The sequence below is a fragment of the Hippoglossus hippoglossus genome, chromosome 12 (genome assembly GCF_009819705.1).
Source record: "Hippoglossus hippoglossus isolate fHipHip1 chromosome 12, fHipHip1.pri, whole genome shotgun sequence".
Classification (NCBI taxonomy): Eukaryota; Metazoa; Chordata; class Actinopteri; order Pleuronectiformes; family Pleuronectidae; genus Hippoglossus; species Hippoglossus hippoglossus.
In genome coordinates this window covers 14204332-14216187 of record NC_047162.1, presented here as the reverse complement: position 1 = coordinate 14216187, position 11856 = coordinate 14204332, and the positions used below count along the sequence as shown (strand labels likewise).

At 41.5% G+C, this 11856-nt stretch overlaps 1 protein-coding gene across 14 annotated transcripts in view; it reads right to left on the bottom strand.

The window, feature by feature from the left end:
- Positions 1–7819: 7819 nt before the first annotated feature.
- LOC117771661 (RIMS-binding protein 2-like) overlaps positions 7820–11856 on the bottom strand; it is a 60917-nt gene continuing 56880 nt past the window's right edge. For all 14 annotated transcript variants that reach the window (XM_034602290.1, XM_034602293.1, XM_034602289.1 and 11 more), the window contains one exon: positions 7820–10743. In XM_034602290.1, coding sequence (XP_034458181.1) covers positions 10513–10743 — 231 coding nt within the window. In that variant the 3' untranslated portion in view covers positions 7820–10512. The remainder of the gene's footprint in view (positions 10744–11856) is intronic.

Below are 11856 nucleotides of genomic sequence, written 5' to 3'. Positions count from 1 at the left end.
CCATAATAGAAATCAGTAAACATGTGCGGTCTGACAGATTACGAGACCCACGTGGGTAATCGCCGGTAGGGGAAGGGAAGAGCCTCGAGCAAATGAAATGCACATGAGGTCAAGAGGGATCAGTGAATTCACCACGAGACGCTTTGATGTTGATTTAACATCCTACTGATTATTACTTGTTGAAAATAAGAAAAGAATATACTTGGAAAGGAAATGATAATTATTAGTAGTATTACTATTATTATTATTTACAGACTGTTTAAAGAGGATACAATATAACAAGAGTTCGAATCATCAAAGGCAAAAAGCAAATCAACACAATGCAATATCATCTATAATCTAAGAAAACAAATGCATTAGTTCTAATTGAAAAAGTGTAATAGATTAAAAATATATACATGTATATATGTGCATGTGACATTGGGAGGCCTTTAATAATATATAATTATAATATTGATAACAATCATCATCATCATCATCATCATTATAACGTTATTTATAACAGCTCCTTTCTTTTTACAAAGTGCTTCATAAACAGAACAAATGAAAACAAAACTACACACAAAATAATACAATATCATTTAAAATCAAAGACAGCAGATCAAAAAAAATACAACATAATTTAACAGTAATGGCAAAAGAAAAGGATACAAAATAAACATAATAACAACAACAACAAAAACTAAAACATTCAAGCAAAATTTGATTGGTAACACTATGTTTTGACAGATGATTTAAAAACAGTTTTCTGAGGTGAACTACTCCTGAGGGCCAGGGCCCTGACAGCAGGGGCCCCGTCACCTTCAGTCTCGACCCTGGAATATCTCAGGTCTTCATCAGAGGATCTCAGACTCCCGGCAGGTGAGTAGCTCAGTCAAGTGATGCCAAACCGTGCCTTGAAGGTTAACAGCAATATTTATAAATCAATTCCCAAACACAGGCAGCCAATGAAGTGAAGCTAATATGTGCGGAGACGTGATCATGGCGGAGACGTGATCATGATGTATGAGCTGTGACATTACTCCTGACAGTTTTGGAGAGAGGGAAAAGTTTTGTGTAGGTTTTGCCAGCTGTCAGCTGCACACTCTCAGTCCGGCCTCACATGGCATCAGACTGTACTTGGTGAGTGGGATGCAGCAGATGGATGCCGGCACTAAAGCCTTGTGGTGTCACAACACAGCATATATTTGGCAACAAGGTACAAAGGATCAGCAAACACTCCACTTTAGTCTCATGTGACTCCCGCTAAACCACATAACGTCCGTGTGCTTATAGAGAATTTGAGAAAATCTCACACGTGTCCATGCAGTATCTACAGATGTGAGATTTCCTTCAGCCTGGAATCCACAAAGTGAATTACAGATATTTTCTGTGCAACTGCACTGCAGACCTTCAGGCCACATTTAATTTCTTAGCACTCTGTTTTTCTTTTTTTTTGTGTGTGTATCACTTCATCCGCCTTGACATAAATTCCATAATGAGGTACATTGAGCACCAGTGCGAGTTCAAAGCAGGCACTGAAAAAACATGGTGCCCTTAAAACCAGGGTGTCTATAAAATGAGCAACTCGGTGTCTGGGGGCGAGCCGGGGGTGATGCAGTTTAAGCGCCGTGGCATCCGTCTAGTCTACTTCTGCACGGAGACATCCGACTAAATGCCGACATCAGATTTATGGTAAAGAACAGCGAGAGGGTTTAATGAGCTTGGTCGGACTCGTCTTGTGTTCTCCTCTGTCTGACGTCCCACTAAATACCTGTTCTCTGAGACAAATGCATTTTACTGACAGAATATGTCCACTGCGCCCATGCAGCGCCTCACTGGGTGTTTTATTGCTGGTGGCACCGGTGCCAGGGTGACAGCGTTATGCACAAAGGCAAATAAACACTTTGTCTCCTGACAGCAGAGGCTGATTAAAATAAATATGTGGCTCAGAGTTACATTCAGGGGCCTCTAAATACCAATAAAACTTTGAAGAACTAATGGAGTCTGTATCATCTCAGGAGAGGAACTTGATTTGACTGTACACATCGCTCTAATGTTTACAGTGCAGGGACGGCACACATGCGTTACATTTTCAAGTCACTGAGCTTTAATTTAAGCAGTTTGCTTGTGTGTTTTTTGGCTGGTTGTGATTATTAAAGCTGACAGAGGCAGAAGCTTCCAGCTCTGGAGTCTGGGAACGTCTCCAGATCTCTGTAGTTTTCTAAATGCAGCTCGCTGCTGGTGCTGCTACAGATGACAGAGAGGTGGTCACATGCTCCGTGGGGGACTCCGGAGATAAAGCTGCAGCCAGGTGGCCCAAAGGTTTTGGGAGGTTTTTTTTCATGAGGAGCAAACTGGGCCAAAACCTAAATCCCTGCAATTATTTATAATGATTTTATTTCGTTTTCCTTTTTTAAATATGAAACTGTGCCTAATTGAGCTGAAACCGACACTCTTTCTTTTAAGCCACGTTACCAGCACGACGAGTTACAAATGTTTGATGCTCGGCTTATCCACCACTTTGAAGAATCTCAACAACTTTTGGATAGTTTTCCATAACATTTTGTACAGACATTCATGGTCCCCAGAGGATAAATGCAACTAACAGAGTTCTGATAAAACTTATTATAGGCTCATGCATCTCACTGCTGCACTTGTATTTCCAGAATTGCACTTTTTTAAATAACGATTTCAAATCAGGGCTCAATGGCAGGAAAAGTAGAATCTGCACATTGATTCTTTGCTGCAGCTGAAGATGAGTTTTAATATGTTTATGTCTCTGCATTAAACATCAAAACATGATAACATGGATGGTTCAAGCATGAAGTTATAGGAACATCATATACACCAAAGTAAATAACAAATGAGAGTGGATAAAATACATTAAATAGACTGAAAATAATTTACAACTTGGTGCTGTTCAGAGGAAAGCTACATGTACATATACATATATATGAGTATGAACATACCAGGAGAGATTATACCCGAGGAAGCTTTTACCTGTAGGTTGACCTCCAGCTGAACTGAGACCAGCCTGTGATGAGTCAGTGCAGCACGTCCTGGGGTCATCGTATGATTAGTGGATCCATTCACTTTTACTGACACTAATCCAGCTCAGTGATGGATGTTGAACTACAGCAGTGTTCCACTTTAATCATTCCTCAATACTTCTTATCACTCTCCTTCAGACAAAGGGTGATCAAATTAACTCCAATCAATCAATCAAACAAGGATCAGATCAACATGGACTCGTCCTGCTGACGCTGCGTCCGACTATCGCGCGAATAGATTGGAAAATAATAACAACGGAAAAAGTAGTTGAAGAAGTCCCAAGTCAACTGGAGCTATAAGCATTTATGAGGCTCCGTGAATGGAAATCATTGCAAACTGCTTCTGTATTCTCTACTTTGATCTCTGGGGAGTGCTGGAGTCCGGTCTCCGAACATAAAGCTGTCATTACACCTGTGTAATAACACTTGGCGCTACAGGCAGCCGAGGGGCAGTCGGTCTTTTCAACGCTGGAGATGCTGGAGCTCTGAGGGCTCTGCAGCCAACCCTGTGCCCTGTGGACGTCTCCATGCAGTCCAAGATGAATCACCGAGGCGAGGCCCGGCGCCCTGGCAGCTTCCCTTCGCTGACTTCAGCCAACATTCTTCAGCTGATGACAAATGAATGCCCTTCTTAGAGCGTGGCTGCCATAAACATCAGTTTTCCACCTCTGCAGGATGCCTCGACTGAGCTACCTCTTAGGTGGTATCTGCTCCCACAGACACTCTGCCCTCAGAGCACTGTGATGGACAGGTATGAGGCTCGCCTCCAACCGCGCTGCGGGAAAAGCATTAATGCCGCTGCGGATGGATGGACACAGGTGAACTTTTCAGCCTGATCTCGCTTTTCTGTCGAACATTTCTCTCATCTGAGCTGAAAAAAGGATTTATATGTCAAACCTACTGTACCCAGCTCCAGGTCATATAACAGCATCGGGTCATGCTTCACTGCTGATGTTTTCATGGATGTTTTTAAAGGTTGAATATGTTGCATAATTGACATTAGATACATCAGGCGTGAGACGTTATTTTGATTTTATTCATGCAAAGCTGGACCACCAACCAGGAAAAGCTGCCAACTGCCCCAGGGTCACACACCCTGAGGGGCCCCAAAGGCTGGAGGCTCATTGTGCTGCAATTAGTGTGTGGTGAATTGATTCATTGCACATTTGTTTGGTACTTACGCATTCAACACTTAACGATATTATTAAGTAAAATGATGGTGGCTGTGAAAGCATTGCTGCATTTTTATCTAAACATCAGAGAATACACACACACTCACACACGCTCCAAGGGTTCATATTTGCCCCAGGGTCCTGCCAGTTAATACGGCCATGCATGTATGCTATGAGGGATATATTCACATGCAAAGCACTATCTGTATCATACCCCACACTCAGTGCCCCCCCCCCCCCCCCCCCCCCCCGAGTCTCCGTACCACACACCTCTCCACGAACTTAGTGAAGTTTGAGGCCCCCAGACTTCAAAGGAAATCCGCAGCTCATCACATGACAAAAGGTCTCTGAGTGAATCAAAGTCAAAATTAAAATGTTTCACCTGGGAGATCCCTGCTGTGATTTCAGGAGGAGGAGGGTCAAACGAACGCTGAGAGTTTAACTGAGGTTTTGTGAAATATTCAGGGAGGCCAGGAGAAGACGGATGACTCCCCCCCCCCCCCCCCCCCCCCCACCCCACCCCACCCCCCCACCCCCTGGTGGCGTGGCAGACAGGACGAAGAGCGAGTGATGGAGAGGTTACAACTGGCGAGAATTTTAAACATCCGTTGGCCCTCGAGGGACTCCGGAGACTTACAGCTCAATAAAGATCTGTGGGATAGTGAGGGGAAGTCGGGGCAGGAGAGAAGGAGGTGGATGGGAGGGGGGGGGGGGGGTTGAAAGAGGGAGAGGAGATGAAGGACAGGAAAAAGAGGAGAATATAGGGCAAATGTATTAGAAGCACCAAACAGAGATTCATTGATTTACAAATGCAATCTCCTCTGTTTCTTTAACTGCCTGAGAACAGAGAGGCTGTTACAGCATCGCTCTGCAGAGTTTCCTCCTCTGCTCCTCAGTCCTGGAGCTTCTCCTCCTGCTGGATTCATCATTAGAATGAAACAAAGCACATTCAGGCTGTGAGAGGGAAGAGGAGGAGGAGGAGGAGGAGGAGGGGGAGAGTTCAGCCGTCTGGATTTTGTATGTTTCTTTTTCGACACTTTGTGAGATGTACAGGTTTGTCAGTGAAGATGTGACTCTCCTCAGCACAGTCACATCTCATGCTGTCACTGGCCAACTGAAAAGCCCTGCTGCCCTCCTGAGGAGCAGCGGGTAATAGCAGGAAAGCTGTTGAACATGTGCCAGCATGCGGCTGATATGTCAACAGCTGGTGGAAAATGAAATGCTTTGGGAGATATTTTGGGCTGATGTTTGATTGTCACTTCTTTGATAATAATATTAATTTATTATAATAATAACAAGAAAAAATTACTATTATTCATCCACAACACAAGTTCAGTGGAGTGTGATGTGTGTGACATGCTGTGTAGTATTGTTTATTACCATATACAAAAATTATATGTGTGTGTTGGGTGTGGTAGGAACCATTATTGGCATATATGGAAATCACGCCCATAACAAATACAAACGATAAAATCACTAATTATATTATAAATGTATAAATTAAATATGTACATATAATATGTATATATATATATATATATATATAAATTTGTATATATAAATGTTATACACTGTAGTGTCTATAGACTCTACAAACATTAATATGTGTCACAAGTGTTCAAGAGAAAATTGGAGAGAGATGAGTGAAACGTTAAAGTTGAACAAATACAGAGGTTAGAATAAATACCAAGAGGAAAGAGAAGTGATACTAGTAATAAAGTTATATAAAGTAATATAATCACAAAGAATTAACGTCCTTGACTTCTCTCAAGGACGTAGCAAGAGACATAGCAGTTTTTCTGTTATTCTTTATTTTTATTCCAGTGCCCTTTTATATATTTTTTCTCCTGTCTTCCTCATTCTGACTCGTCCGCTGCTGTAACAAGTGAATTTCCCCGGTGTGTGGATCAATAAAGTTTTATCTTGTCTCGTATGTTTGCACAAACAAACAGGAACAAACTTCAGGATATGTTTCTGTGGCTTTAACACTCGTCTCTGTAGGGGGGGTTATAAAAAAGTACTAACCTAGAGTAATGCATTACAAATTACTGGTAAATAATTGAAGGTGTGGATCTCAAACTTTGAAACTTCCTCACCGTAACTTTTCAAAGCTCCGTCCCATCAGAGGAACAGAGAGTCAACACATGTCAGACTTCAAATTTCATTTCACTGCACTTTCCTCTTGTTGTTTTGAAATCATATCTAATAAATCAATCTGAGCAATTAAATCTGACAAACAGATGATGTCCTGATAAGTAACCTGTGACCTGGCAGGTATTCACGCTGTATCTTATTATGCCAACGTGTGTTGACCTCTTACTGCCGCCTCTCAAAGCCCCAGGCCTCACATTCAGAGTTCCACTGAGCGTTATGAGCCGTAATTACCAGCGAATCCACAGAGAAACAGCTGGAAAACATTTGACTGACCCCATTAGGACACAGGCTGCTATTGAAAAGCTTTCTGCACATGAGAGCCACAAATAGATGGTGGAGTCTCTCTCTTCATTTATTAAAAACATGTTGGACGAGTGGTTTTGTTCGGTGCAGCTGCAAAAATAAACCCGTGAGGTGTCTGATATTGATCCTCAAACACAAACCCAGGTTGTATCACTGAGGATGAATCTGCACGAGGAGCTCGGCTTCATCATTTCAGACACTCGAGCGTCCACATATATAACGTCCCTGACATCATACATAAAACATTAAATGCATTTTTTTAAATGTTACGCCCCCAGTAATTTGTGCGACAGCGTGATAATGAAAGATAAAGAGCCGGATGGCCATCAGTCAGCCCAGGATATAAAAAAACGTGACAGGAAATTTAGTTAAATTCTCTTTCCCCTCTGCAGCCAGACTTCAAATAAACTTTTAGGAATTAATTATATAACCTTGAAAGATGGTTATTAAAATCTGACACCAGGTCTGTGCATGTCGGGAGTCTTCACTGTTTGAAGCTGAAACTCTTCACAGCAGAAAAGTTTGACTGCAGAATTAGATTTTGCTCGATGACACATAAATAACAGCTGGAGTTAAGTGAAGCATCATCTGTGTTTTTAAATGTATATTTTATCTGGGACGGGCTGGCGACCTTTGTTTACTCACCTCTGGAAAATGTGCAATAAGTTATGTATACATATACTTGTACAGTATACACCTCTAATGTATACACTATTGTATTTGATCTGTTTTCTATATTGACGTCTTTTATTTTGTACCCGACTATCGCCCAATGTCAACTGTGATTGGCTCCAGCCCTCTGTGACCCCTAGAGGTATAGATCATGGATGGATGTATTAATAGATGGATGGATTAATAGATGGATGGATAGATATGTGAATGGTTAGATGGGGTCAGAATTGCGCATTGCGAGATAGGGCCGTTTTCAAGATTTTCACCGTTTTCCCAGGGAATCATTTATGGATCTGGATGAAAACATCAGGCACATTTAAGGGACTCATATCTATGAGTGTATGAAACCTGTCGCAGCTTGTCTGAATGTAAGGAACCGTTTTCCCACTGTGTCCAAACAAGGTCTAAACCCGAGCTGCTCCCGTCAGTGGAAACAAACTGAAGAGTCACAACCACACGAAATGAGCATCAACAAAGATTTTTCTAAAAAATATCAAATTTAATTTGGTTATAAAAGTCGTTGGCTATTTTTTTCACATGCACACCCACACATAATTAATCACCATAAATACTGTCCAATGATTTCTCTTTTTTCTTTTCCTTTTTTTTAAACTTTGATTCACAAAGCAAGCACATACGGTGGACCGATACATCTGATTTCAAAAGGACACTATGGAGAGAACGCTTGCAGTCTGTCACAAGGAGAGGAGATCTCAGTGCACTGAAGAAAAGGCTGCCGTAAAATCAAGTAGAAACATTTAGAAATTACCTACAAATGGATCCGAGTACAAAAAGAGCTACAGTGTCGAGACACTCCACCCAGTCACGTGTGAATGATCGGGTTCTGGGACACGATGTTGTTTCAACTGCAAGAAGAGACGGAATGAGAAACTATACAGAAACAGCTTTGGAACCAAAAGAATGGATGTAAACCTATTGCCGGTGGAACTTTACCTTCATTGCATTTCATCGATTCATATAATATCAGTAAATCATTTCACATAATCAACTCGGGTCTGACTCATTCTTCAAGTGCAACGTGACATCAAGGAAAGCTAGAGATTGACAGGATGGACATTTCAAACCAAACATAGATCATTTTTAAATCATCAAAGTTATCCCTCTCATCGTTAATCCATTACTTTCTGTCACCAGCACAGAACACACGATGCTGGTTCAGTATGTGGACTCCAAGTCTCAGTTCATATTTAAAACACTCGTCTCAATAACCTGTCACGATGGACACACACAACCACCATGTCCATGAAAGCCGGAGAGGTAAGTAAGTTGTGTTTTGGCTACTTGAAAAAATACATTTGAATTTTGTGCTGTATGTGACCAGTAAAGTTCAGATTTTCATTTTTCGTAATAATTTTCTGAAGAACATCATTCAATGTTATTAAAAAAAATAAGTAAATATGACAAAAATATGACACTTTTTGTCACACTGGGGCTTCCATGGGATATATGATTAACTCTCTAAGCTGCAGGTTGTCGATTGGAACTGTAGCTGAAAAGAAAAAGGTTCAATTTGAGATTCTAACTAAAGCAGGATATGTAAAGTGTGTAATAAAGTGTATGAACTAAAAAGGAACTAAAGGTTTTTTAAATATTTAAATTAAAAAGTGAAATGCTGAAAGTCAATGTGTCTTCATTCAGATTCAGGTTCTGTATTTCCACTCAATGTAGACACTGACAGTAAATGACAGGAGAAACTGATTGTCAGGGGATGTGAGGATATCACATCGTTTCTGCTGATCCGACCACATTTGCTGCAGCAGATCTTTTAGTGGCGTTATGCAAATATAAGAGTTTGTGTTTTTTGAGACTCGATTGAATGTATAAAACATTCAGTGAGTCGACAAACTAAATGGAGCAGCAGCAGCAGGACGGCATTTCTAATCAGAGTCTGCAGACTTTCAGCAAATCGTTAAATCTTCTAAAATCACAGGAATAAAGTAGAGACCGTGTTGTGGATGATTCTGTAACATGTTGAATTAGTATGATATAGACCTTATGTACTTCAGTCATGTACAGGATGAAGAATAAATACATTTCTACCCAAAGTGCTTGTGGATTTGATTTGTGGTTTCACCGTGAGGCTTTAACGTCGGCCCTCTGAAGCAAAGACATGATGGAGATGGAGGCAGCAGCACATCACTACATCACAGGACCATGAGGGGTGCAAAAACATGAAGGCATCTCGCACACGCACTCACACACACACACACACACACACCAGTCGTCAGACAAAAACACCCACCTTTGTGCAATAGGAAGACAGACACACAATTTTGTCTTGAACTAGGCGTTTCATGACAGTTTGACAGCGAAACACTTCTTAATTATTTCATCAAGAAAAGAAGAAAAAAAAAAGAGACAAAGCACAAGCGAACCCGTCGTAAAAACACAAGCCCCCCCCCCCCAAACAAAGTGGTGTGAATCAGCCTTGTGATCAGACGAGGGATGTCACATTGTTTTCATAAAGGCCACTGACACAGCTGAGCTCGCCTGGTGTTTTCTGACGTTAATGCCCCGTTGCCGCTCAACTTCTTCTCCTCTTTCAATCCCCCTCATCGCAGAAAAAACGTCTCTCTGCTGCATCACGAGTGGAAATCCTCCTCCCTCCACACATATGCTACCACCTCTCTGTGATATTGCACTGAATAAAGCCTTTTTTAGAGTTTAGCAGCCAGCATTGCTTTCGCAGAATGCCTCAGGAACAGTGTAGTCTATACGAGGAGCACGGTGCCTTGTGGTGACGTGAATACTCCAGGAAAATGTTCATCTTTTTTAAAAGTTTTTGGCTGAGAAAAGCTCGTCAGAAACGTCGCTTTTGTTTTCACAGCTACCCTGCTTGAAATAAATAGAGTTTCTTTGACTAATGGTGAAGAAAAGAGAGAAATACATGTCATGAAAATCCTAGTTTTTTTGTTTTTTTTTCTTCTGGATTTTAAAATACATCACAGTAATATGTTGTGTCTGCAGGTGACCCCCTCTCTTTGATTTTGGCACTGCACTGTACATCATTTAGTTGATCAACATGAATAATTGTATCACTGGTTATATTTGAATAAACAGGCTCTCTCGGTCTGCATCCTCTCTGTTGATTGTATGGATGCAATATACAGAGCCTGGCGTGTCTGCACATATTCTACATATATGCTTTGCTTTTTTTTCTATTTCACAGGGGAGAGTCTCTTCAGCAGTTTCTTCCCCTTGGAAAGTAGTCCTTTCTTCTTCTTGTTGGCCAGGTCTTGAGGGTCCCGGGGGTCCATCGCGACGTGGGGGCCCCTCATGGGACTGAGGGGCCTCATGGTGCCCGGCAGGAGAGGCCGGACGATCGGGGACGGCGCTCGGACGGGCGTGGCGTCGTTGTTGTTGGCCGTGTCGGAGGTTTCTGTGGTGACCTGGGGAGAGAGGCGATGGGGGAGGTGTGGAGGCAGGGGGGGCAGCGTATTACAAAAGAACTGACACGGTCATACGGCCTGTGGTCGGTCTGTGGGGAAGGTGTGGTGTTCAACCACTAGATCAAAGTCAAGAAATAATAATAATAATTTGTGGAAATACATTTTGAATCATTAAAGACTTAATATTTGTCAAAGTTGAAGTAGATTTAGTTTGGGAGCTGCTTCTAGAGACGATTCAGATCCACAGAATCATGTTAAATTACTAATGACACATTTTAAACAGTATTTAAATGACTAACTAGTGATAATCGACCTGTTCATTTGACAATAGAGATAAACGTCATGTTTTCACACACACACACACACAAACACACTCACACACACACAGTACATGTATGCAGAGGAAACACTGAGCAGGAAGCCATCAAATGCCGGAGTTAGCACACCACAGAGCTGGAGGGGTCCACCATCAGGAACATACAGTACGATCATATACAGAACAACACCCAGGGAAACAACTGTAGATACCAGGCTTCTCCTCTAATGCAGCAGCACGATGCACCTTTCTGCGTTTCAACACTTTAATGAAGAATATAGTTATTTTCTTTAACTGTGTGAGATGAGGTTTTTTTGAACATTTTCATTTAATTCCCAGAGAATAATTTATGGATCTTGATGAAAAAAAGAACTCATGGAAGTTAAGGGGACTGATATCTAGGAGTGAGAGTCTGAAGTTGGTGCAGATCCAAATAGAAATTCAGATTTAGTGAATTTAAATTTCATGAGGGGAGTGTTGGGCCTTGGCGGAGGTGTGAGCTCTACACCCTTCTGCTTTGTATTATGAAATCATGAGGGCTGAGTGTGGATCACATCAACAATCTGTCATAAATATTAAACCTTTCAAAGTCTAAATGATGCTTTTCAGGGCTGTCGGAGATGTGAGAAAACATTTTTATTTGTCTTAATTAAATGTGTAAATTTCATTAAGTTCCTGATCAAAACACCAGAGGTAAATAACTTCCTGATTCGATTTGAATGTTATCAGGAAGCAAAGCATTGAGGAAACTTGTGTTTCCATCACGGCAGCGTTTAAAAGCCTCTCCTATGACCGGC